At 38.8% G+C, this 26,941-nt stretch overlaps 1 protein-coding gene across 1 annotated transcript in view; it reads right to left on the bottom strand.

Moving 5' to 3' along the window:
• Cyyr1 (cysteine and tyrosine rich 1) overlaps positions 1-26,130 on the bottom strand; it is a 129,056-nt gene extending 102,926 nt beyond the window's left edge. Inside the window, exons 1-2 of the mRNA XM_008856100.3 lie at positions 25,711-26,130; positions 19,480-19,582 (exon numbers count right to left, since the gene is read on the bottom strand). Coding sequence (XP_008854322.1) covers positions 19,480-19,582; positions 25,711-25,783 — 176 coding nt within the window. The 5' untranslated portion in view covers positions 25,784-26,130. The remainder of the gene's footprint in view (positions 1-19,479; positions 19,583-25,710) is intronic.
• Positions 26,131-26,941: the final 811 nt, after the last annotated feature.

The following is a 26,941-nucleotide window of genomic DNA, read 5'->3' as shown; positions in this document are numbered from 1 at the left end:
TATAATCCACTACTGTATTATGCATTTATGAGAGTGACATATATTATATAATGATGAGATATAAAAGAACATAAATTCTGCAGTTTCCTGCTGACAAGGTTCATCTTCAGAGTCCCTGGCTGAAGACAATTTGGATACCTCTTTTCCAGGCAGAGTTCTATGCTGTTCAATTATAAAAATACAGCATGAGCCTTGAATGCATCCAACAAGTAAAATCTGCTCCAGCACAGCCATAGAGTTGGGTGCTACTGTCTTTTCGACTTTGTAAAATTTCTCAAGTTAATACCATGAGTACCTCTTAAGATAAAATCCAGTATTTAGGAAGTTGGCGAATTTGTTCATTTACAATTTACTCTGGAGCCAGGAGGGGGCTGAGCTCTGCTGGTTTCCATAGCCCTTTCTCTTTGGATCTTACAAGTGAAGATGGTTTTTTTTTTTTTTAAGTTTGTAAATGTCTACTACCTGGATGACCCTATAACAGACTCTGGACTTTTGTGGGGTTGGGTGTCACATAGAAAAGGAAAGAAAAGATGAACATAACATATAGTTTCCTCTTAGGAATTCACAGTCAACTGGAGATGGAATATATACCAGCACATGAGGAAGAAAAGAAAGATACTTTAACAACTGTGAGACAAAATTTCTTAAGAAATCCAGAGAAAGGGAATTATGTGAATATTTATTAGCTGGATGGGCAGAAAATTGATAAGAATGAGGAAGGATGTATGTAAGTATCCCCCAATTTAAAATTCTACATGCAGCTTTGTGTTTCTCTGTTTCATGGCTGTTCATCGTACCAGCAATGGTAATATATTCCAATAGATACTTGAGATATTTTAGTCTTTCATCACAGTGGTGATTTATGCCCCCCTTTACCAGTGTTGCTAGAAGTTTGTCAATTTTATTGATATTTTCAAATAAGATTTTGGTTTCATTATTTTTCTTAGCATTCTTTTGTTTTTGTGTCCATTGATTTCTGCCTTGGTTTTATTTTGTCTTTTCCTAGCTTCTAAAGATGGTAACAGATTATTGACTCAAAGAATTCTTTCTTTAATATAAGCATTAATAGAATAAATTTCCTTTCATATCCTGCATGAGCTTCATTTTAATTCTTATGCTGTATTTTCATTTTTGTACACTTTAAATATTTCTTAATTTGCCTTAGGATTTCCTCTTGAGCCATGTGTTATTTTTGTAGCTAGTCTGACTTTCAAGTATTTCTTTAAGTTTCTTCTTACCTTTCTGTTTACTTGTTTCTGGTATAATGCCTTTATTGTCAGATAAAATTCTTCATTCTTTTAAATTTTAAGTGTGTTGTGACCAAGGATGCGGTCTATCTTTACAAATGTTGGACGAAAGCACTGCAAAAAAGACCTGCTTTTGTTGGCTAAAGTGTTCTAAATATTTCAGTTAGTTCCATAAAATTGATCAAATTGTCCCAGTGTTCTAAATCTTTGTTGATATGTATCAATTCTGATTTCTGAGAGGGAGATTTATCCGAATTATGGCCTGTCTTTTTTTCATCCCAGTTCTTCCAACTTCTGTTTCATGAATTTTCATACTTTATTGTTGGCTGCATGTACATCTAAGAGAGTTAAGTTATCCCTGGTTAATTGACCCCTGTATCATCATACATCATCATACTTTATCCCTAGCAATATTCTCTGCTCTGAACTTCACTTTGGCATCAGATAATAGAGCCACAGGACACTTTCTTTCAGTTAGAGATACAGTGGATTATTTTCCACATCCCTTTGATTTAACAAACCAGCATCATCATACTTGAGATGCATTTCATAAGATAATAGAGATTTGAGTTAGTATTTTGTGTTGTTAATCAGTTCTTTGCTGTTTATTTGGTGTGTTCAGACAATTAATAGAATTACTAGTATGTGTGGTTTTAGACCTACAGTTGTATTTTTCACTTGCTGTAATTCTTTTAGATTAAATTTGTTGGCTTAGTGTTGCCTTAGTTTTTCTTACTCTGATAATGTCTTTATTTCCTTGCCAAAGGACATCTTTGGAGAGATACAGAAGGACAGGTTGCTAGTTGTATTCTTCCACCACTTAAAACATTTCACTTTTCTGTCTTTCATGTTTTCTGATGACAAAGCTAATGTCTTTTAAGCCATGGCTTCCCTATAGTGATGCATTTTGGAAATATTTTTAATATTTTTTAGTTTATGTTATGATGTACCTAAAAGCGATTTTCTTTGGGTTTAGCCTGTTTTGAATCTTGAACAAGTAGTTGATTATTTCACCAAACTTGAACATTTCTTTTTTGTGTGTCATACTGTTTTTCTGTTCTCTGGGCTTTCATGACCAGAATGCTAAACCTTGGGTATACGCATGTCAGATATGACCCTACAGGCTCCCAAACCCTGGGTCCTTTGTTTCTTAGCAATTCCTCTCCTCTGGTTTGCCTTCACATTCACTGATTCTTTACTGTGGCATCTCTATTCAGCCAGTGTGCACATCTGGAGAGTGTTTAAAACCATGGGGGTTGTACATCTTGTTCTGAAATGTTTAGCCTGTTCATTGTGTTCTCAGTATTTTTGAAATTCAGTCGTTTCACTAATTTCAAGTAGTATTTGCTCTTCTTGCTTCACCGCTCTAGCAGCTCCTCTGAAACCTCTGCCAGATAATCACATCTCTGCCACCAGATGATGGTCTCTTCGCTTGTGACTTGAACTTGCCTCGGTTTTCTGTATGTTGGGTAGTGATGAACTAGTCTTTGGACTTTCTGAACACCATGTCCTGAGTCATGGTTTTCTTAAACTTTATGCAATATTTTTTTAGATAGTAGTCATTTAGTTTCATTAGAGAAGAGAAGTCCAACTGCTATGCGTGGTAGTTTTTGTAAAACAATTTCCTCTGAGTCAGCACATATGATCCCTGACTCCTGATGTTCTAAAGGGAGGCTCTTTAAGACTCAAGCAGAAAATACTCTGAAGCTTCAGGGAATTTCTGGAACTGAGCAGGTGCACTAGGACCCTCCCCCCCCAAACTTACACAACAGTAAGGAATGCTGAGCAAGTCTCTCAGACCAATGGAGCTATCTGGAAGAGGCAGAGACCAGCTGAGATTATCTGGGATAGACTCAGACCAGCTTAGCTACCCAGAATAGACATGCCACACCTGTGGAGTGGCCCGCCAGTTGCAGTGAGTTCCAGGTTTCCAGTTTTGTGAACTGTCACCAGTGATGAGATGAGCTTTCCATGATTCTGCTGTCTTTGAGTCATTTCTGCTCTTCACACATACTCTGTAAGTAAACCCAATAAACTCACTGGTTAAGCAAGTTAGGCTCTGGTGGTCTACTTTATTCTGTTGTCAATTCCTTGTTTGGGGTAAGTAGATTTTTGCTTCTATCTCCCAGGAATAATGTCACATAACAGTAGTTTCAATGTAATTTCAATGTCCAAAGGCTTCAGAGTCATATTCATATCTGTGTCATATGCACAGTTTGCCAAACTGAGTGGCTATCTAACCTGTATCACTTTTCAAGTCCTGTTGTACAGGTTGGACCCATAAATGTGCAAATTATGAGGTGTCCAGGAGCTTATATAGAATTGTAAGTGGGACCCTTCCTCAGCTTCTCTATCTTGATGATCTCTGTAGTATTTTCTGCTTCCTGAGACAACTCCTTTTTGGATCTCTCAAAAGGCAGAGGCAGGTAGACCTCTGTGAGTTTGAGGCCAGCCTGGTCTACTTAGTGAGCTACAGATTAACCAGTGTTACACAGCGAGACCTTGCCTCAAAACAAACAAACCAAGCAAACAAACAAAAAATGTGCTTTATCCACCCAACTCTTTGACTATATCCACAATGGACTTCAGGGTTGAGTAGTAAGAGGGAAGAGAGAGACAGAGACAGAGACAGACAGACAGACAGACAGACAGACAGACAGTGACAGAGAGAGCCAGAGAAACAGAAAGAGCATGGAGAGTATGGAGCATGGATTCATCTTACCCCCCCCCCCCCACATACTCCAGTACTACACTGTTCTGATCATAAAGTAAGGTCTTCACTTAGTTGCCCTAGTCTTGGATCAGGTTTGATATTATGATATTGTCTCTCGTTTTACACTCAACACTCAAGAGCCACCAGGGATCTGGAGTATAAGAGGTCAAAGAAAAGAAAACCGCTGTAGAATGCCCTGCAGTATCTGAGCATGAAGAGACTTTGCTTGCCCAGTCAGAGCTGGAAAGCTCTCCTTTCAGCTCGCTATCTCTGGTCCTGAAGTGCACTTATGCGACTGGGCTATGTTTAGTCTTGAGTATGGAAGAGGATGAGGAAATCTGGTAAAGGTAAAGCTAGTGCCATTGTCCACCCCCCCTTTTTTTTTCTTATTTCTTTGCAGCAACTTTGTAAAGGAAAAGATTTGTTTGGCTTACACTGCCCTATCACAGTCCATCAGTGAGGTTGGAACTCAAGCAGGAACAGAGGCAGGAACCACAGAAGAAAGCTGCTTACTGCCTTGCTTCCCCTGGCTTGATCAGCTCCTTTTCCTTATGCAGCCCAAGTTCACCTGCCTAAGGATGGTGCCGCCCACGGTGGGCTGGACCTAGCTTTGTTAATTAATAATTAAGAAAATGCCTCACAGACATGGCCACAGGCCAATCGAATGGTGGAAATTCTTCTGTTGAGGCTCCCTCTTCCCAGGTGACTCTAGTTTTTGTCAAGTTGACAGCAAACTAACCAGCACAGCTAGTTATGCAGAAATTTGAGTTTGGCTCCTAATTTGCTCTGAAGCAGCTGTTGTGCATAGCCCATCCAGGCTCCAGAGCTACATTCAGTGGAAGCATGGGTTTGAGTATGCCATCTCCATCTTGCATAGAACCAGAGCCAGGTCTTCAGGTGTAAGGTAAGGAAACAAAATGCACCATAAACATGATGTGTAATATCTGATATGTATGATAAATTGGCTGTACAAAGCCAAACAAGATAAATAAAATTAATGCATTTTAGACTTGATATAACTCAGTCCTTGGAATGATCAATGGCTTTTGACTTGGTATACCATTTGGCATTTATTCGTTACCACTGGAAATGCTTTCTGTTGGTGGATTGTTGTGAGCATACATCATAGCTCTCATTGAGGGAATGTCTAATTAGCATAATTTTTGAAAAGGCTAATCAGGGCAGTTCTAAACTGTTATATGCAAAGGTGATCACGATGATTGCTCTGCTGAAATGCACAATGGCCAGAATGTTGTGTGCATTAATTATTCACATATCAATAGAGATGAGCCAGGCATGTGCAAAATAGATGCCTGAAAACTTGTCAATTAAATTTCTCAAGGAAATTAATTAGAATTCTATAATGAATCTGTTTGTAAAGCAAATTTTTACCCCTTGGCTTTTGTTATTACATGTGCTTTTTCTCATAAATAAGATTTATGTATCTTTATTTAGACCTGTCTCTATTTCTGAGTTGGTTTTATGTTCTCAATTCCCTCAGCCAATGGTAGCTTGGTGGACTTGTAACCCTAAAGCCCATGACTTTGGGATCTGTCATATACTTCTCGGCATTTGTGGAGCACAGGGACACACCACTTACTGAGCTGCCTTCTAGGGAGCAGGCTGTAATCACATTTGATGAAGAGGGCCAAACTGCTTTTCTGAAAGCCAAAGGTGCTCCCTGGGGTGAGATGCTCATGGTTTGGCAGGTGGTTACCAAGAGAACCAGGGAGAGCCCTTCCCCAGGAGTGATACCCACACAGTCACAGCTTTCTAAATGGGAGAAGTCACCTAGTCTTCATCTACTTCCTTTCCCCCTCAATCCAAATGTTTCCAAGGTCTGATGTACTTATTCAGGAAAAGAATACTTTTATGTGCAAATAGGTCCTCCAGCCTCACTATGACCCAGAGGTGAGCAGTTCCCATTTTTCCCCTTTTTAACCATTGGCAAATGGAGGTTCAGAGATGTCAGAAAAAAGAAGAATACAAATCCAATTTTCTAAATCCAAATATTCATAATCTTTCTTTTTGTAATCTCACTTCATTACAGCTACTATTAACTAATAAGAATCACAAATAAATGTTTTCGGCTCAATTTTATGTAGCAAAGGGTGAGGCCTATCCAGTTAATGTAAGAATGAATATTCTTTGAGATAGCAACCTAAAAACAGAGTATTCAAATACTCTACTTTGAAGTTTTGCATTTTAAATCAAATTCTACTCATTAGCAGTAGTTAAGATATGAAAGCAAGCTGGGTTCCCCTCAAAAGATAAATGAATGAATGACAATAAAGGGCCATGGAACACTATTTAGCCCTAGAGAAGGAAACCGTGTACCCCTGCCCCAGTTTGAAACAACCAGGTGGCCTTGTAAAAACATGTTTTTCTTGCCCTGATTTACTACATTCTACTTCCTTATCTTGTGAAACCACCAGGGCTCATGACTGTAGTAGAAATTCCCCAGCAGGGCCTTGCTGCCTTCCACTCCCCCCACCTTCTCTCCACCCTTTACCTTCCCCCACCCTCCGCTTTACTATATTAACACTGTGATTGCTCAATAAATGAGACTTGATCAGAATACTGTCTTGTCTCCATTTCTTCGTGCCCCCTGTCTATTCATTCCTCCAGGTTCAGTCTCGGTGCTCCACGCTGTTGCTCCGTGGGTCGGGGCAGAAACCAAGCCATTTGTACCAAAATAGATGGAACTAGAGTGTATCAACTGAAATATCATCACAAACAGAAAGACAAGTATCATATTCTCCTGTAGAAGCTACAAAAAAATCATTCTGAATATGAACTAGTGATACCCTGTGTTGGGAACTGAGGGATGGGATGGATGAAAGGAGGTTGGATTTGATCATTGCATGTTGAATGCAGTGTTGAAATGTCACATTGAACTTCATTAATATGTGTAATTACTATGTTTTCATCAAAAAGAAATTTAGAAAAAAAATGTTTAAATTCTAGTATTTTTCTGTGCATTGTCCTTTGGAGGCTAGTTTTGTATTATTCCTGATGTTTGTGGAGGAAGAATATATTATTCACACTTCAGAGTTGGTTATTTGCAACCCTGGAAAATAATAATAATAACAATTGTTATTATTATTATTATCATTAGCAAATGTAGCACACAGGGAGACAGTTCTGTTCAACTTTTTACCTTTTTTTGAATTTTTAGGAATTTCATACAATATTTTTATCCCCCATCTGCAGCCCCCTTGTTACGCCCTTCCCAATTTCATGTATTCCATTATGTATATATTAAGGCATATTGAGTTGAATTTGTGTTCCTAAAGGTCCTTCATTTGGAGCCTGGTTAATCTACCAAGAACGTCACTCTTAAAAGAGACTGACTCTCCACTTCCCGGCAGTATTCAGTTTCCAACAGTTCCTCTGGTCTGGTTTGGGTTTCTTACCCATGTCCCCAAATCTAAGTTGGAATTTTGTCTAGCTTGTCTGCTCAGCGTTTTGACAGTGTGAATTCATACAGACACAGTTGAGGTATTTTGTAATGTTTTTGTTGTATTTTTGTGATGTGTGCAAAAGCATAAGGTATTCTTGTTACATGTAAGGTTTTCTTTCTTCCTCCCGTTCGCATAGCGATGATAGAGAAACTACAAATTCTATTTGTCTTGAGTCACAGAGTTACTATGGGTTAAATAGCTGAGGCTTTCACCCACAGTGCTCTCAGATGAAATCCTATTACATATTATGAGGTTATTGTTGCCCTCTGAAAAATTTTCATTAGATATGAGTGTGTTCTTCCTAACATTCTGCAGTTGGGAGACAGCTGGGAGACATTGTGTTCCGGCTGCAGCTGCCTCCCAGAATTCTTCAGATACAGCGGAGTGGAAAAAGATCACTCAGTGCGTGTAAGTTTTTCCTCCTCAATTTTTTCAATAAAACATTTTATCTCCCCAAATTATGGAAGCAAATAGAGATGCATAAGAGCTTATTGTCTTTGGTGGGTGGATCACTTCACCTCCTTGATGGGGCACATTCACCAGGAAACTCAGCAAGAAGCTAAATCATCGTAATCAAACTGGCATTTCAATTCTAGCCCCTCTCATCTGATTTTAATTTAACATAAACAGTGTGATTAGAAAGTGGTGGCTCACTCTAATACACCTTCTGTGATGGTACCTCATTTGTATTCAATGAAAAGATAGTCTCCGAAGCCAATAGCATACTTAAATTGTGATTTGATTTTTCTAAATAAATATTTATCCAGACGATGCATATTAATAATTTAGCACCCACAAACTTGCAAGGTTTTAATGCTTAAATGAAGGATGGACCTGCATTTCAATGATCTGTTATTGGAGTCTACTGGAACTATAGGCCCTTGAGCATTGAGGGTGGGTGGGGAGACTGGTCTCATCCTCTCAGGTAGCCGGAGACCTCAGGAATGGATGAATAATCATAAGGTAGGAAAAGACTCTGTTATAGTAGCAGACAGGAGTGATTTTAATCCAGATATTTAGAGCAAGATGGGGCCTCCCCAAGCACCATGTTTGGGTCCCCCTAAAGAAAGCCATGAATCATTTCCATTCAATTCATGGAAACCTTCAATAGAAGGTCAATGAGCACTTCCGTCTTTTGAAAGAGCTTATTAAGGGCAGATGGGTGACAACTCAGCAAACTGATCTTGAGCCTAAACCTTCCACATCACAGTGATAGGAAACCGAAAGCCTAACCTATAGAACATTCAAGTTTGGCAGTGCTGACTTTAAATAGAACCAGTAAAATTACATTAGCCTGGAGTTAGCTGAGATTATCTAAGACAAATAATATTTCCGGTAAGAAAAAGCAAGTGTTGACTCCCTCACATGTGCACATAGCTCAGCACTTCATAGGCATGATGGGATGGGAAACCACAATGCTATAGTTGGATCTGGAATGACTTAAAATGCCCATGTGATAGAAGTTTGGTCTTTGGCTTGATGCTCTTAGAGGTATGGAACTTTTAAGAGATGGGGCATAGTTGAAGGAAGGTAGACCATTGGGGATGTGTCCTTAAAGACAATTTTGGCCCCTGATCCTTTCTTGTCTCTTTGGATAGCATGAGGTATCAAGCCTTCTCAACTGCACACCCCAGCCACAATATACTGTGCTATCTCAGGCACAAAACAACAGAGACTGAAACCATGGGCCAGAATAAACCTTTTCTCTTATTAAGTTGTTTGTCTCCAGTGTTTTTGTTATAGTAGCTGAAATATAACTAACACATATTATCCAAAAATTTTCTGTAACATAGTGTCTTGTACAGGTTCAGGTGTTTCTCTTTGTGATTATGTGGCTGACTAGGACTTGAACTTGCTCAGCTGACAGCATCAGAAGAATTATGTACCACTTACTGACAGCTTGGGAAAGGTAGAATGCAAAATTTGAAGTGCTGTTTATATGAAATTCATATTGTTTTCACACTTCCATGAAGTAGAACAATAATACATGAAACCAATGCAAACCAGAGATTGTGAGTGATCTAAAACACCTGCCTACTACCACCACATCCATTATACTAATAACTTCTAAGACTTGTTTCAGATATTTAGCTATATATGTATGTATGCATGTGTGCCTGCACTTGCGCATGTAGGGAAGGTGCACATATATGTATGTGCATGTGTGTAGGTCGGAGGTCAACCTTGCCTGTCCTTATTCTGATGTCATCTGCCGTGTTGTTTGAGACGGGTTTTCTCTTTGGCTTGGAACTTGCCAAAGAGGCTCGGTTGAGTATCCAGAGAGCTCCAGGAGGTGCCATCTGTCTCCAGCTCCCCAGGCCTGGGACTAGCTATTTACCCCACCATGCCCTTGTCTTTAATGTGGGTTATGGGCCTTGTAATCAGGTCCTTATGTTTGCAGAGCAAGCACTTTATAGACTGAGTTATCTTCCCAGACCCTGAGATGTTTACTTACTTTTTTTGAGACAGGGTCTCACTATGTACCTCAGATGGCCTGGAACTCTCTATGATGACCTTCCCAGGCTGGCCTCGATCTGACAGTGATCCACCTGCCCCTGCCTCCCCAGTGCTGAGATTTAAGGTGTGTTCCACCATGCCTGGCTAGATGTTTAATTTTTTTCAGTATATACTTTTATTGAATTTTTGTGCATTTCATACAATACATCTTAATTATACCCCCCACTGGATCTCATGCATCCTGTCTCATTTGTTATGACTTATCAAGTCAAGATGTCCCTCAGTGCAAGTTCATCCACTGGCGCCTGGTCATCCCTTAAAGACCAACTCTTCCTCACCCAGCAGTGATTAGCTACAAATAGTTCTTCGGCTAATGTTGGGGCTTCTTGCCTATTTCCCTAGTTCTGTGCTAGGTTTTTGTCTCGTTTGAGTTTGCATGGGTCTTGTGCATACTATCACCATTGCCGTAAGTTCATACAAGCAAGTTCCTAGAAGGAAACTGTTTTCTTGTGGCCATCTACTACTCATGGTTCTTACAATCTTTCCACCCCCTCTTCTGCAAAGGTCCCAGAACCCTGGGTGGGCGAGGTTTAATATAGGACTCCTGTCCAGGGACACATACTCTGCAGTCTTATTTTGTACATTTTGACTAGTTGTGGCTTTCTGTGTTAATCACCCTCTGTTAACTGGTGAGACTTGAGAGATGCATTAGTATTCTCTGTACCTCCCTGTTCCACTATGTTCTAACCACTCCCTAAGTGCATTTTAAGGACATATATTCTTGTCCAGCAATGTGGAAAACTTTCACCTCTGCCCACGGTGTTTCAGACTTGGAAAGCTTTGCCACTCTGATGGATATAGGAGATACTTCATTGTTTTAAGATTCCTTCACCTGACCCTACATGGTGAAGCATCTCTCATAGGTTACAGCCCTTTTGGATTTTTGCTCTGCTGTTTTTCTGAGGTATTTGGGATACTTAATCGTGTGTGAATCTTAAGAGTCACAAATATCTTCTCTGTGGGAGGTGGAATGCTATCCTACACTTCTGACTGAGAATTCAATTGCCCAATAGAAGTAATATATTTTTAATTTATTGATTATTTTATGTATATGAGTGTTATGGCTACATGTATGTAAGTGAACCCGTATCATTCAGTGCCCACAGAGGACATAAAAAGGCTTTGAATCCCCTGGAACTGGAGTTATGGACAGTTGTTAGCCCCCATGTGGTGTTGGGATTCAGACCCAGGTCTTCTGCAAGAACAGCCAGTGCTCTTAACCGCTGAGCCATCTCTCTAGCCCAGAAGTCAGATAATTTTTAAACGAGATATAATTCACATGCTGTGAAGCTCTCCACATTGAAGTTTAGTGGGTTTTGGTGAAATCTCTTCACTTTATGTTTGTGATTTCTATATTTCATTTCACAAACATTTGTTATCCTAATACTGTCACATCATTCCATCTCTTTGAATTTTATTTTTCATTTATGATACAGAAAACATGGAAATTATACACATTCATAGAATACCCTGTGGTATTTTGATATGCATTATGTAATGTTCATATCACAGCAAACATATATATTCTCAAACTTTATTATTTCTCTATGGGTAAAACAGTCAAAATCCTTTCTTGCAACTTTTTAAAAATATACATATAATTGCTATATGCCCCTTTTTTAAATATAGTAGATATTTACACCTTTGTCATTAATCTGTGAGGAGCGGCTATTTGGAGCGTAGCAGTATAGACGTCTTCCCTGATATTTATTCATGGGCTGGCTCTCTGTTTTAACATATTTCCTGTAGTTTTCCCCCATGCTATTTCTATCTGTCAAGTCTATCAAAATGACACAAGTCAGTTTCTAAGCTCGCTATTCTTTTGATTTATCCGAGGTCCAATAAACACAATTTATTTTCTAATAAGAATACATTTTAGAATTTATTATTATTTTGTGTGTGTGATGTGTGTGTTTGAGTGAGGCTACATGTGTCTCATGGAGCACTTGTGGAAGGCAGACTTGTGTTTTTTAAGACAGGATCTTACTGTGGTTCCCAGGCTGGCCTTGAACTCATGCTTATCCTGCCTCAAAACCCCAAACAGCTGGGATTATAGGAGTAAAATAAATGTTCATGTCTCTAAGAAATGTCTCCTTACCTTGCTTTATCACAACTATCTTCACTTTTCTAGGCCATTTATATCACACGTATATATTCATCCCAGTCTTTTATAGTCAGTAAAAAGTTGCTCTATGGATTTTGATTGAAATGACATGGAATTGAGAGATGGTTCAGGAAGAACTGGCATAGTCTAATGCTGACATCATTAAATACTCCATCCACAACACGGATACAAGTCTCTCCTCCATATTCATCCTGGCATTTTGAAATATGAACGCTCCCCACAGGTCCATGTATTAGAGCCTGGGTGCCTAGCTGCTGGTGTTATTATGGGAAGTTCTGGAAACCTTAAGGGATGGGGTCTCACTGGAGGAAGCAGGGCCCTGGGAGTACATTGTCCTCTGCCCTTCCTGTCTCCCTCTCTCTACTTCCTGTCTGTCACGAAGGGAGGAAATTCCTTTGCCACACACTCCCTCCCACCTATGAGGCTCTGCCCAAGCACACTGGGTCAAGCAATCAGGTGTTTTGGTCAATGACTCAAAAGTAAATAATATATATTGAATTGTTACCTAGTTATACCACTCCATAATGTCAAGCATATTTTGTGCTGGTTACTAGATATGTATGGTCCTTTATGAGGAGTGCTGAGACGGAAATCAGGAAATTCTGCACAGCAAGCCAAATGTCTACCACTGAACTACAGTCCAGCTCCCTTATAGCCCTTATTGTGGTTTGGCTTTGTTTGTATTCATTCATATTATGTTAACTAATGTGTGTTGCTGGCATATAGTAATGAACTAACTTTTGCACCTGATTTGGGCACACTACCTATTTGGTGAATTCTTGTGTTAGTTTTAAGTCTTCATATCATATCATGTATAAATAATTGCAATTCAGTTTCTTCATTGCCAGTTCTTTTAAGATTTTCTTATATTGTCTTGTGGATCACATTGTTTGAGATTTTCAGGACAATGCTGAGCAGCAGAGTTCATAGACACAGGCTTGTCTATTGATGCCTTTAAAGGGAAGTGTTCTAATATCATTCACTGAGTGTGAGGGTTAGGGCAATGTGACTTGCTTTTATGATAACTATTAAGTTCTTTTCCTCTATATTCCTAGTTTTCCTAGTGTTTTAACTCTGAGGGACACATTTTATCAGTTCCTTTTACTTTTGAGACTGATGAATTTATTTATTTGAGCCAGAGAGTCTCACTAGCTAGGCTGGCTCTGAACCCTGTGTAGCTGAGGATAACATTGAACTCCTGACCCTCTTGTCTCCATCTCACAAATGCTGAGATTACAGATGTGGACCTCCACACCCGGTCTATGCAGTGTTGAAAATCTAACCCAGGGCCTCCTACACATTAGGCAAGCACTCTACCAACTAAGCTACATCCCAGCTCTTGAATTTGATTTTACAATTACTCATCTTCATAAAGCCTTAATAGTGACCTATGAGTGGAGTGAACACTCTGTCTCTCTGATTCTGCTGTTCTTTATTTGCCCTGTACCACAGCAGACTAACCTGTCTGCTTAGAGCTCTCTGCTACCCACTAGCTCCTAGGAAAGAAACTCAAGAGCAGGTCTGTGTTTAATTGATGGCTACATTCCTCCTCAGTTGGTACAGATAACTGAACATGTCTGTGTGCATGTATAGAAGATATATTTTGGGATTATGTCCTAGAAACTTCACTAATTGTTTCCTAAAAACAAATAATATTTCTGATTATTTGGCTTCACTTATAAGGGCAATTAGAGTAAAATATAAATTTGACTGAAAAGTTTTATATATCTACACATTTACATTTGCTCTCAATAAAATAGTTCTGATTTTATGACTATTTTCTGAGAAACACTATTATTGCTTTATTATCAATCAAGTTCATCTTTATTTTGATATTGTCTTTCTTGCTCATCATGATGTCATTATTAAAACGGAAATAAGATTCTCACAAATTCTGATTTGGTCAGTATTTACTTTTCAGAAGCTTTTTTTTTTCACATCTGAGATGAAAATGATTTTATTTAAATTTAAATGGTGTTCTTAACTGATGCAAAAGTTCTGTTAAGATGCATTGTTTCTGTTAGTGTTTGAATAATCTCCTGCATTTAATTCAGCACCATGAGTCCTTAATGATCACAGAGCCTGAAATGCCATTTGAAAATCTGAAACTTTGTGTTTTACCTCTGTTTTTGCTTTCATGCGTAGCACGGCTTTGAAAATCACAGTTATGAAATTTATTAGCTGTCTTTGCAAAGCTGTGTGTTAATACATCTTTCACATTTCATTGAGAAGAAAAGAACCTAATCCCACCAGGATCTCTGCTATTAGTTCTTCTCTTGATTTTTTCCCCCATGGGGATGTTTTTGCTGTCCAGATGGTATGCTGAGAAATCCTTAAACAGATCAGCATTTCACAAAAGCAGACTGGAAGAGCAAAATCCTATTTTTAAGTTAGGGAATTAAGCCCTACATCTTTTTTAAGTTTTTACTTTTTAGTATTTATGTGTATGAGTGTTTTGCCTGCATGCGTGAAAGTGCACCATGTGCATAAAACATCCATGGAAGCCAGAAGGCAGTGGGGATCCCCCTGGAACTGTTAGCTGTTGCTGGAAACTAAATTGGGGTCCTTTGCAAGAGCAGCCAGCACTCCTAACTGCTGAGCCATCTCTCCAGCTGCAAGTCCCACATCTTATCCTCTGGCTCACATTCTATCCCAGCCAGTCAGTCTCGCCTTGCATTTACTGCTGTTGTATTCTCTGATTTGGCAGCATGTCTTCAAGTTCAATAGAGTTCTGTTTTTAGATTGTTCTGATGGACAACGGTAAATGACTACTCTGTATCACTCTATATTCCTTGAATTTTACCAGTTCCAAAGAGTACTTTATATTGGATTCACATTTAGGGAATGCCAATTAAACCCAAAATGTATATGTATATATATATATAATCTCCCCATCCATATCCATGAGGATATTCTGCTTTCTATGGAGAAGAGATGAATGGTATTTGAGAATCAATCTGATGGGATGTTATTTCTCAAATTAGCCCAAATTCTCATTTTACCACAGGGAGGTTTCTAATCTCAAGTGGTTGCTCATAGTATCAAAACTTCTTAAATGGACAAATAATTATTAGGTCATCAAAATTATTAGGTCATCAAAATGTTCCAAATTGTGTATTATCTCAAAATTTGTATTCTAAATCTTTCATCTATAGAATAAATAAAAGCAATTTTGCTCAGGGTCTCTTTACTGTTTATGCTTTTAGTGTATATTCTACAAAATCAGATGTCTACCTTTACCAGTAAAGTATGGAATTATTTCATTTTAATTTGGGGAGACATAGCTTCTAACTGTATTAGTAAAACTCTGCCTTTTATCTGACCTACTTTTTCCTATATCTGAATCTCAGCTTAGCATTCCTCTTTAGCTACATTGAATGAGGGGGTTTTGCTACAAACTCATTTCCTCTCTTCTATCTTGGGTTGTGTGTCCAGGAGTCACTCTGTCTGGAATGCATTTCCCTTCCTTCACTGTCCACTTATGTAAATACATACCCTTCCTTTCAGACTCTGATCGCATGCCATTTATAAAACTTTCTCTAAACATCTCATTGTACACACACACACACACACACACACACACACACACACAGCTATTATTTTTTCTGTACTCTGATAATACACATAACTTAGCTCTCTGCATTCATTTTCTTCTCTTGAGGTTAGAAATCAAGGCATATCATTTCTTTTTTTACACAGAATCTAATCCAGCTCTTCCATAGTAACAGGTACTCCATGTACACTTATAAAAGGTTAATTGATTAAATAATTTCTGCCAATCATTGTAAAAACTGTTCTTAAAATCTGGAAGATAACATTATGATTCTCATATATAAGTTAATATCTGTGACCTTAATGACCCAAAGTAGATCTGCAAACATGCTGCCTTTTAAAGTTTAGTTTAGAAAGTTTTTCATGCGACAGAATGAAATCTTAAATCTAACTTTAAAAAAGAGATACGTGGGAGAAGAGAGTTCTGAATAGTTTTGCCAAAAGGTAACTCACATTTAGAATATAATATATTTAAATTAGGTGGGAGAAATAAAGCTAAAAATGTTCATCAGGATATATGAAAATTTAGCTCCTGTAATTACTTTTTTATAAACAAACCTTAGTCATTAGTTCACAGAACTGTAAGAACAGTTGCAGTAATGGTGGCTAAGATACATCTGGGTTCAGTGAGAGATGCTCAGAGGTAAAAACTTGGGAGACCTGGTGACTGGGGCTCCAACTCTAGAACCCACCTAACGGTGGAAAGAGAACCCACCCCTGAGGGTTGACACCTGACTTCCACATGTGCTCCGTAGCAAGGCACACACACACACACACACACACACACACACACACACACACACACACGCACACACACACACACACACACACACACGCACGCACGCACGCACACACACACACATACACACACACACGCACGCACGCACACACACACACACGCACACACACGAGAGAGAGAGAGAGAGAGAGAGAGAGAGAGAGAGAGAGAGAGGGGCAGGCACAGAGGCACACACACAGTAATAAATCAACACATTTTTTAAAAAGAGCTACACATCTGTCCTCTGCTCTGGTTACTACAGAGGGAGGGGGAGGCCTTAACAAGGGGGCCTCATGGGCTTTGCTTTGCCAGTTTACACACAGTCCAGAATGCCCCAGATATATTCTGAGCTCCTTTTTTTTTTTAAAGCTCATTTTAAACTGAGCCAACATTTATATTTTTTAAAACAAAAAAGATAAAACAAAATTATAAAATTACTTAAGATACTATTTAACCGTGTTTATTGATTTCTTCGTTGGTACTTTTCTGGTAACCACAAAACTTTAACTTTCTGTGAAGATGATTAAAATGATTTCCTAGGATGTGCCTGGATGCTTGAAAGAGAGGAAACACCGTTCTTGAATTCTGAAACAGCAATACTGGAAAACATGTACATGAAGGAGCTCTTTTAGGCATTCTTAGAAGCGTTTTTTTTTTTCTTTACTTTTCTTTGTTTTGCTATTACACCCATTACAACTTAAAAAAAAAAAAGCTTGGGTGGAGTTAATAACCCTTTACAAATGTTAAACAATAACTGGAAATCCTGAAAATGTATCCTCCTTCATCCAGTGGGAAAAACACTTTAAAGTTGTTTTTTTTCCCCCTAAGAATTGTTTAGCAAAGGAGTTACTAGGTTAGTTTCTATTTTTGACTGAAAGTTCAGTTTTCACTGCCTGAAACATAATGCCATCTGTGCTGCCTTCTCCCTTTAGAACCCAGTTCTTCTCCAGGCTTCCCATATGCATGTATCTGATGCTTCCAACCCAGATGAATGTGGTACTGGAAGTCGCTACATACTTTCATCTGATGGTGAAGTGCTAGAGGTTGGAGCATTGATCATGAAGGTGTAATTCGATTTTTGAATATAAGTCACATCAGACATATCTCCAAATTAAAATTTTTACCATATTATACTCAATAGTTATGTACATTATGCTTATTTACCTACCACCACGGAGGTAGTGGTGACGTGAGGCAAAATGTATATTACAATGTAGTGAGTAGATAGAGAAATGGGTCAGGGCCAGATAGCCAAAGAATCCCAGAACCACTCAAACCCTAGGGTCCTCACATTTATACGAGTCACTCATTCCACTCACACACTTATCCAGAGCAGTAGTATCTTAAATGCAGAAACCATTCAAACATAAAACTTCAGTTTATTAATCAGATGCTTTAAACTATCTTATGTTCTGTAAAGTGATCTGCAAACATAAAAGTCACTATATATTTATATTTGAGCTAATTCTTGTATAAAAATTCATGCTGACCCATGATTAATTTCTTTTTTATCGAATCTTCCATAAGGAAAAAATTCAGATATTTTACTTAGAGTTTCTTTATATTTCAAGGAATTCTTAAACTTCTACTTAAGATCTGTAATGTTTTCATTTTTCATTTCATCCTGACTTTTCTTGTATAACTGATAGTCTTCAAGAGTATCCCTAAATAAAGCTTGGCATGGTGGTACATGCCTTCAATGCCAGCACTCAGGATGCAGAGGCAGGTGCATCTCTTAGATAGAGGCCAGCCTGGTCTACATAGTGGGTTCCAGGCCAGCTGGATTCAAAAAACAAAACAAAACCCAACAAAAACCGAGTATTCCTCAAATCAGATGTGGTTTTTTGGGGTGTGTGTGTGAAGTGTCTGTATTCAAATAGACATGATCCCTAATATGAGATTAAACATAGATTCTAGGCAGTCGTTATGCCAGGTTTTCTGTTTGGGAAACTGGAAGACGTGGCATCTAGTGTCTCAGTGAACATGTCCTATGGCAGCTGGGAAAGCCTGACCTAGACTAATACTTCCTGTTTCCATCTGAACCTTCAGAAGGCAAGAGTTTAGCAGAACTGGCTGTGAACAGAGCAGTTCCCACACCACCCTTACCTGCACTGGAAAAACGAAAGCGAGGACAAAGGCTAGGGTACTGCTGATACCAGAGCCACGGGGGATTCAGAGTCAAAAGAGACTTTTCCCACAGTTCTCTACCTTTCACCTCTCAACTGTGTGGTCAGAGGAACCCACAAGTGTACTCACTTTTCAGTCTTTCAACATAAAGACAAATGCTGCCTCCCCATTTCCCTTCACTTCAAAGTAATATTAAATTCTTAATCCAGCATGGGAAACTGCTTAATACATTCCATGTGGATTTCTAGTTTGTGTGCAGTGTGATTATTTATGACTCAATACTATTCATGCCTATCTTTACTTAGGTTCTAAATTTGTTTTGAGTTGCTTTATATATGTATATATATAACTGATATTTCATATTGTAGCTGTTTTTTATTCATAACCTCTCATTTTCCTTTACTAGTAAATATATTAGACAAATCAATACATGGATGGTAAAATAAACTGGTCATCATTAAACAATAATTGCTAGCTTCTACATTCTTCAATACAACAGACAAAAGCACATCATTGAACATGTTAAAAAATATCAATTTTCAATAGTATAATGAATACTTAAAGCATTACCATAATACACAAAAACTGAACAATAAAAGAATACTTTTAAATCTCTCTTCTAATAAAGGTGATTTTTATTAATGTGCACATCTGTCAAATAATACAACATTCTAGGTAGTGATGAATTTTTAATCTATAGTAAAGACTAAGTCAAAAACTAGTTTTGTTGCTGTTGTTTTTCATTTTTATGACAGATTCTCACTGTGTAAGCCAAACTGGTCTAGAACTCACTATGTGACCCAGGCTGGTCTCAAACTTGTGACAATTCTACCTCAGCCTCTCAGGCATGAGCCCCACATCTTGCACCAATCTTAACTCTCTTGTCACACTTGTAATTTAATGTTCCTTCAAAACATAATTGAACAAAGGAAAGAACGAGACTGATCACCACTCACGAGAGAATATTCCCAATGTAGGCATAGTAGGAGCAGCAGTAGGGCGTGTTCCCATCACAGCAGTAAGATCTGCATTCTTTACCACACTGCGCAAGGCAGCCATCTGCAAAGTGAAAGTAAGAGCAGTTGAAGTTGGGAAATCATAGTTTAAGGAAAAATTATTCTCTTCCTGTCTTCTCAGTCAACCATTTCTTAAGTAGTTTAGTGTTCATTTCATGCTTTATATCCCAAAACACTGTTAAAGGTTGAAATGAACCTTTCCGCCCAGTGAGGCTCTAAGCTGGTAAAGACAAAGCCATTCTTCTCAAAGCTGCTCCAAGCACTATAGCTGATAGCTGGGTTTGGGTGAATAAGATTGTGATGGAAGGAAGGACTGGATAGACTCATCTGTCAATCAAGTTGTCAATAGAGTTGTTGTCATAGTTTCCAGGTGACAAAGTTTCCTGACTTTAAGGTGTTATATTCTCAATTAATTTCAATTACTAAAAAGTGTTGTTATTGTGGGTTATGCCAACAATTAGCATTAAAAATTGATGTGTGTATTTGCCATGAAAATGGGTTAATGCTTTTCCTTTTATGCAGTTTTATCTTCATAATTATAATGTACTTACAAAAAATTAAAAGTTTACCTAATGTCATATTGAAGAATCACAGGCTATTAAACAGCACAATGTAGAGGAAGAAAATGAGTTTTCTGATTTAAAGGGTATGTTGGACCCAAAAGTCCACATTGCTTTTCTTTATGTGCTTTTTTTTTTTTTTTTTTTTTTTTTTTTTTTTTTAAATTATTTATGGGGCTGGCAAGATGGCTTGGCAGTTAAAAGCACTGGCTGCCCTTGAAGAAGACCTGGGTTCAATTCCCAACACCCATATGGTAGCTATGGAACCCATATGGAGTTATGGAACTGTCCATAACTCCAGTTCCAGGGACATCCTATGCCCTCTTGTGACCTTCATGGGCATTACTATTTTATTCATTAGTTTTACAATTTGTGTATGAATGTATTGCTTGCATGTACGTAAGTGCACATGCCTGCAAAGCATACAGATGCCAGAAGAGGGTGTTGGATCTCCTGGAACTGGAGTTATGGATGGTTGTTAGCTGCCATGTAGGTGCTGGGAATTGAACCTGGGTCCACTGGAAGAAGAGCAAGTCTTCTTAACAGCTGGGCCATCTCTTTAGCCCTCTATATGCTTTTCAACAAGGAAAATTATACCAAATTATTTAATAAAACATTGTAGCTTTAACAAACTATTTGATCTGAACAATTTATTTTAAAGTGTGAGGTAATCATTGAGCTATGATCAGCAATATAAATTACGATGCACCTGTGATTTTCAGGCATATATCAGAAAAATACTACGGTATGATTATTTAAGTTGTACATTCAAGAAGCACAAAAAGTCATTTACAACTTTAAAAGTAATATGAATTGAATGTTATAAATTATATGAAATATTTGGTTTCCTATTTCAAAATTACACTGTTCAATGTACAAAATAATTTATTATTCGTGTCCACATGTTCTTGCCGTGATTTATCTGGAGAAGAAAAGTTTAGGGTACTTTTAAGTCACAACCTTCTAAGACTTAATCAGTAAGTATCAAAGTCCATATGGCTTTATCAGTAATGTGTGGCTTTTGTAGAACTAATGAGCAAAGTTTTATTTTCTTCTCCTTAATTTTACTTCTACATCACAGATCAACAGCATGTACCTCAATGTTATCTTCTAGATTATGGTTTAAAAAAAAAAAGGGGAAAACTATTTTTGCGATTCTACTTAAATCTACTTTTAAGGTAAGAACACAGATCGCTCAGATCCAAGGGAAAAGCTAATGTACTGCTAATAAGAACTTTTGAGTGCTTATTTTTGTTTCGTTTTGTTTCTCTGATATACTTTCATGTAGCCCAGCCATGAAGGCCCAGGATGACCTTGAACTCCTGATCTTCTTCTACCTTCCAAACATTGGGGTTACAGGACCGTGTCCCAGTTCTCAGCGAGGACATCCCACTCTTTAAGGCTCCTTAATTGATGGTTTTGTCAGTGAATTTCTGCAGCTCTCATTTTTAGTCTGTTTAGTTGATTCAATTATTTAGATGAGTCAGTTATTTCAAGAGCTTAGCAGGCAGGGATGTGTTGCCTTTGTCCTTTAGAGCCACACACAGGTGTTAAGTGTGGGTAAAATCTAAACTCCATAAAGAAACCAAAAGAGTAACAGTAGGCATGAAGAAGGATGGGGGTGTAGGGAAAAGACCACATGGAGCATGGAAGAGGGAAAGAATCTGGGAAGGGGGCATTACGAGGGTTGAAAGGCAGCAGAAGGTCAGGAAGATAAGGGGAAAACAAAGTACACTTTGTTTGAAAATGTCATAATGACGTCTAACACATTACGTGCTGATTAAAAAAAAAAAAAAGACAAAAAAGCCCACTCAGATCATGAGAGAAATCTCTTTTCCTCTAGTAGATAGTAAAACCATCAATGTGTAAGGAACTTTCTGGGTGTTCTTTGAATGGTGCCCAGTACAGTGACATCCTATTAAACTTCCCATAAGAACCAATGATTCAATTATCACTAATCCACTCCGATTACTACTGTTAGAAGGACATGATGGTATAAAAATATTGTGAGCCAACATTACAGGAAGCCAAGCCTCAAATTTCATAGCCAAGAAGCTGGCTCATTCCTGCACTTTCACAGTATTTTCTAGCACCGTTGTTTACTTCCTACGAAGAAGGAAAATCTAATAGCATGACAGATGTACTTGTGACCATAACCTTTCCAAACGGAAGCTTCCTCAAAGCTTTCTTTGCTGTCCTAGTTACTATGTCTTCTTTGAGAACGGTTTGATGAAGATCAGAGTTTTGACAACAAATGTTTGTGAAAGAATGGAACATTCCAATTGTCTGTGGAAGATAAATAGTATTACTTTGAATATTCAAGTTAATATGCCTGAAGATGAGTTCAACCTTTCTTCAACTGCTTTTTAATTAACAGTGTGATCTGGGAGGTTTCCTGGCACACCTGCCAACCCCACCTCTACGAGTGCTGCGAGGTTATCTGGCTTGCAGCACTTGCTTAAATAGGCCTCTTGCCAGCTACAGCTAAGGATAAGCAAGGAAAGAAAAGGAGAGGAGGGGCAGAAGGCACGGGCTTAGGCCCAGAAGGTGAAACCTTGACTGAATGCCGTCTCTGTAGCCTGCAGTGGGAGTTGGACAATAGTGTAAACACTTCATTCGGTCTCTTTCTAAGCCTTACTCCACACAAATTATACGTTAGCTATAGAAAAACTTGCTTTTGTTTACTTAACAAAATGGAACATGAACTTATTGCATTTGCTTTGTGCAAATACAACTAGGTTTTGGACAATATCTATTTAGGGTTTTGCATGTCTCTCTCTCTCTCTCTCTCTCTCTCTCTCTCTCTCTCTCTCTCTGTGTGTGTGTGTGTGTGTGTGTGTGTGCCCACACTCTCACACACTGTGACGCAACGCATATCTCTCGCAATGTCACAGTATTTTTCATGAACTTATTGCATTTGTTTTGTGCATATACAACTATGTTTTGGACAATATCTATTTAGGGTTTTGTATGTCTCTCTCTCTCTCTCTCTCTCTCTCTCTCTCTCTCTCTCTCTGTGTGTGTGTGTGTGTGTGTGTGTGTGTGTCCCCACTATCATGCACTGTGAAACCAGGAATTCATCTAGCAGAATGTCTGAACTTTTATTTCTGTGGTATCCTGGCATCTAGCCACAAGGCACACTTAAAGTTGTGTCTCTTAGTTCCAACCCAACTGAGTTATCCATTTTTATATCTACCTATCTTACAAATTAGAGTCCATTAAATACTATATCCTCCTGCCTTCTTGGTCCAGGCCTTCCTTATTCTCTAAGTATCTTGTTTCTCCATGTTCTCCTGAATTCAGCTTTCCTGAATGCATATTTATTGATACCTTCCATGATCCAGGAGCCTTGCCAGTCTGCGAGACTGTTTTTTTTTAAACAAAATATGCATTATCCTAAGGAACTTACTCTTATAAACCAGCAATTAGGCCCCCTTCTTTGAATAACTATAGTACAAGATTGTACCTGTCCTCTGACATAGACTGTTCCACATTCAATTGATCTATGAGCTCACCTCATTTCCCAGAGAGAGCTCAGAGCATGACTTCTGTTCTATTCTCAAACAAATATGGTGACCTTAAACTGCCTCTGAAAAAGGAGACCCAGGACTTTTCATCAAAGAGCTTGTAGGCTAAATATTTCTATGCAAGATAGCAAGTCAACCTAGTATTGCCCTGTGACTGTCTTGTAGACTATCAGATAGGGATCCAGTAGAAAAAGCTTGAAGTGAAAACTGTCTATAAAAGCCACTTTACTGTTGGCCAGCTGTGCCTGTTGCCAGAACCCTGGAGGGCCTGGGCACCTAGCCCTGAGGGAACTGGAGAAAGGGGAAAGCAGGTGTGCAAAGCAGCAGCTTTTCAGTCCTCCACGGGGAACAGACCCAGAAGAAGAAAATCTTGAGGCTCAATGAAAGTTACAGAGTTAGAGTAAGTGATGCTATTAAAGTTTCTTTTGCTTTTTCCTATTTTCTTATTTCTGTGTTCTTTTGATAAACAGAAGCAGTGAGAAGAATCACCATTGCCTCAAAGGAAGTAATAGATTTTAATGTAAAACAAAGAGTAATATAATTGATATTCAGTCCCTCAAAACTGTAAAACCATATATAAAATTTAAGTAAAAGAAATTGTACAGATTAAAATGTGAATTTTCTTCATTAATTAAACTACCTTCCCCATGTTTCTTTATTTTTGTATTAGAAAGTCAGTTTTTTTCCTATCTTATTTTTAAAATGACAATGTTTAGATATCTATTAATTTTGATTTTTAATTTTTTTTAACTTGGGGGACAGAGTCTCATGCATTCCTGACTGATTACATCTTACTATGTAGCAGAGGATGACCCAAAAAATTTTGATCCTCCTGCTTCAGCCTCCTCAGTGCTGGATGGCAGTCATGGCCCATCAAAGCTGGCTTATGCAGTGCTGGGCACAGAACTCAGTGCTTTTGTGTATGTTAGGAGAGTACTCTACCAACTGACCTTATCTCTAACCCCCTAATTTGTATTTTAATAAATGAAAATTTTCTATAGAAGTGGCTACTCCTTTCTGGCAAAGTGGGATGAGAAATTTGATTATTTTGATGCCACAATGCAATTCAGTTCTTTTGTATAACTAACAGTGGTGAAGAACAACTTGATTTCAGTGTCAGTATCCTTGCAAGTGTCAAGACTAAAGCACAGTGCTGTTTACCAGCTTCCACTGCAGGCTCACAGGTAAGCCTGTGGCTTGTTGTCATAGGAGATTAGAGACACAAGACTTATTACAAAGAACTTAATTTTAAGCTTGCGCTATCCTGTGAACCCGAGGAACAGATGTAAGAACCTAAGCACATATGTAATTAACTTTATACTTGGATAAATAGTGAAAGGCCATGTAAGGCTCCCTGTCAATCACAGCAAGAAAACCAATTTGTTTCATTAACTATTAGCAATTGTCACTAAGAATAATTCTGAGAAAAATGAGAGGCCTTCACAAACAGGAGTTTATACCCTTTTCATCCAATGGCTGGACTTCCCGTACTTGTGGGTCTGCTAAAGAACACACAAAAAAATCTAAAATATTTCATTTCTAAAAGAGAAAAACTGGAATATTCTGAACAGGGAAGGTGAAGGGAGAGGGAGCAGCCTAGGGCAAAATGCAAAAGTCACTAAGTTTATTTTGAAAAGCTCCATCAAACACCTTCAAGTTTCAGGTACTTTTTTTTTTTTTTTTTTTTTTTGTCTTTTTGAGACAGGGTCTCCCTGTAGCCCCAGCTGTCCTGGAACTCACTATGTAGACCACGCTGGCCTTGAACTCACAGAGATCCGACTGCCTCTGCTGGGTCAGGTACTTTTAATATGCTTCTTTTCACCGCTTAGTTCCACCCCCCTCAACCCAGATTTCTCTGTAGTCTTGAATGTGTTTTACGATGGTCAGATTAAAATCCCAACCCAGCAGCTGCTTTGCAACAGGAAAGAAGGCAAAAATGCGAGCTGGAAACATTAAAGGGATAAGGGCTCCAGCACTCGAAGTATGTTGTCTCTTCCTGGCCAACACACAATCACTGCCCTCCGACAGTCTGGCGTTGGTTCCCAGTACCTGGACCGTCCGACTGGTGCCCCTCTGTCACTGACCTGCGTAGACAAAGAGCAGAACCAACTTCGGAAGCAAGACCCCTGGACGCTGGGGCAGCCTCGACGAGTCCATCCAAGCCGGTGACCCAAGTGTTTCGCCAGGACAGACAGACCGACAGATGGGCGGGCAGAGGGAACCCAGATGGATGAAGAGGGTGGAGAGCGGTCAGATGGACAGAGCTGCGCTCCCGAGAGCCGGATTCCACCGAGTCTTGCCCATGACCCAGGAGTCCCGGGAAGAAGTGCGTCCCTGGCAGAGGTAAGTGCAGGCTGCTGGAGTGGTCCCCACCCCGCTGAGCTGCGAGGTCCCGGCTGAGCTGCACCTCTGTTTGGCCCACTGCACTTCCTCAAGCTAGCAAGAGGCAGCCACTCTGGCGTCCTGGGTCACCCAGGCTCACATTTCATCTCTGCGGGTGGCACCATCAGGGGCGGGGTGGGGAAGTGACAGATTCCTCCTCGCTGGCTGAGCTTTCCTCTATAGAAATGACAGGGCGATGGCCCAGTCCGGAAGGAATGTTTTCTAAGGAAGTTGTTTGGCTTTTGCAGTGGAGTTTAAGCAACCCTCCAGCCCTTAATGTAATGGATGAACAATTCAGCATCTCATCTTTAAACAAATGAGGGGTTTCAGATTTAAAGGTAATTGCACCATGAGCGCCAATGAGTACAGTTCAGAATTAAACTCTATGAATATGACATCTCTGCTGAAATCGGATAAAATATATATTTATTAAATACCTGAAGAATTTCCAGCAAATCGGGGAAAATAGAACAAAAAGGTATTCTGCCCCCAGTGTTGCTCTGGAGTTACTTACCTATGCAATTAGGTAAGAGAAAAAAAATTATAAAAATGAGGAATAAAAATTATCATTAGCAAATGAGGGGTTCACTCATGCAGAAAATCAGACATTTCTAAAGCTGTTTTTATAAATCAATTTTTTTCCTGAAAATAAAAATCAGAAATCTCTCAATATGATACAGGAAGGGAAGCAGGAAAATGAGTGGAAATGCTTCTCTTGACCAATAGCCAACATCGTAAAGAATCCCACAATTATTCCTCAAATTTGAGGGTGAAATATATCTCAATAAAAATGCCAACATGAAGTTTTTCAGGCAAACCTGATTTCGAGGTTTGTGAAGAAACTAAATATGCAAGGATATCTATTTTAAAATTAGAGGAATCAATGGAATTAGCTTCAGTAGATATTAAATATATATTATAATGTCACAATAA

This window comes from Nannospalax galili, unplaced genomic scaffold, assembly GCF_000622305.1.
Source record: "Nannospalax galili isolate Female #2095 unplaced genomic scaffold, S.galili_v1.0 scaffold792, whole genome shotgun sequence".
Lineage (NCBI taxonomy): Eukaryota > Metazoa > Chordata > Mammalia > Rodentia > Spalacidae > Nannospalax > Nannospalax galili.
Note: the sequence above shows the minus strand (reverse complement) of the source record. Positions and strands in the feature narration are given on the sequence as shown.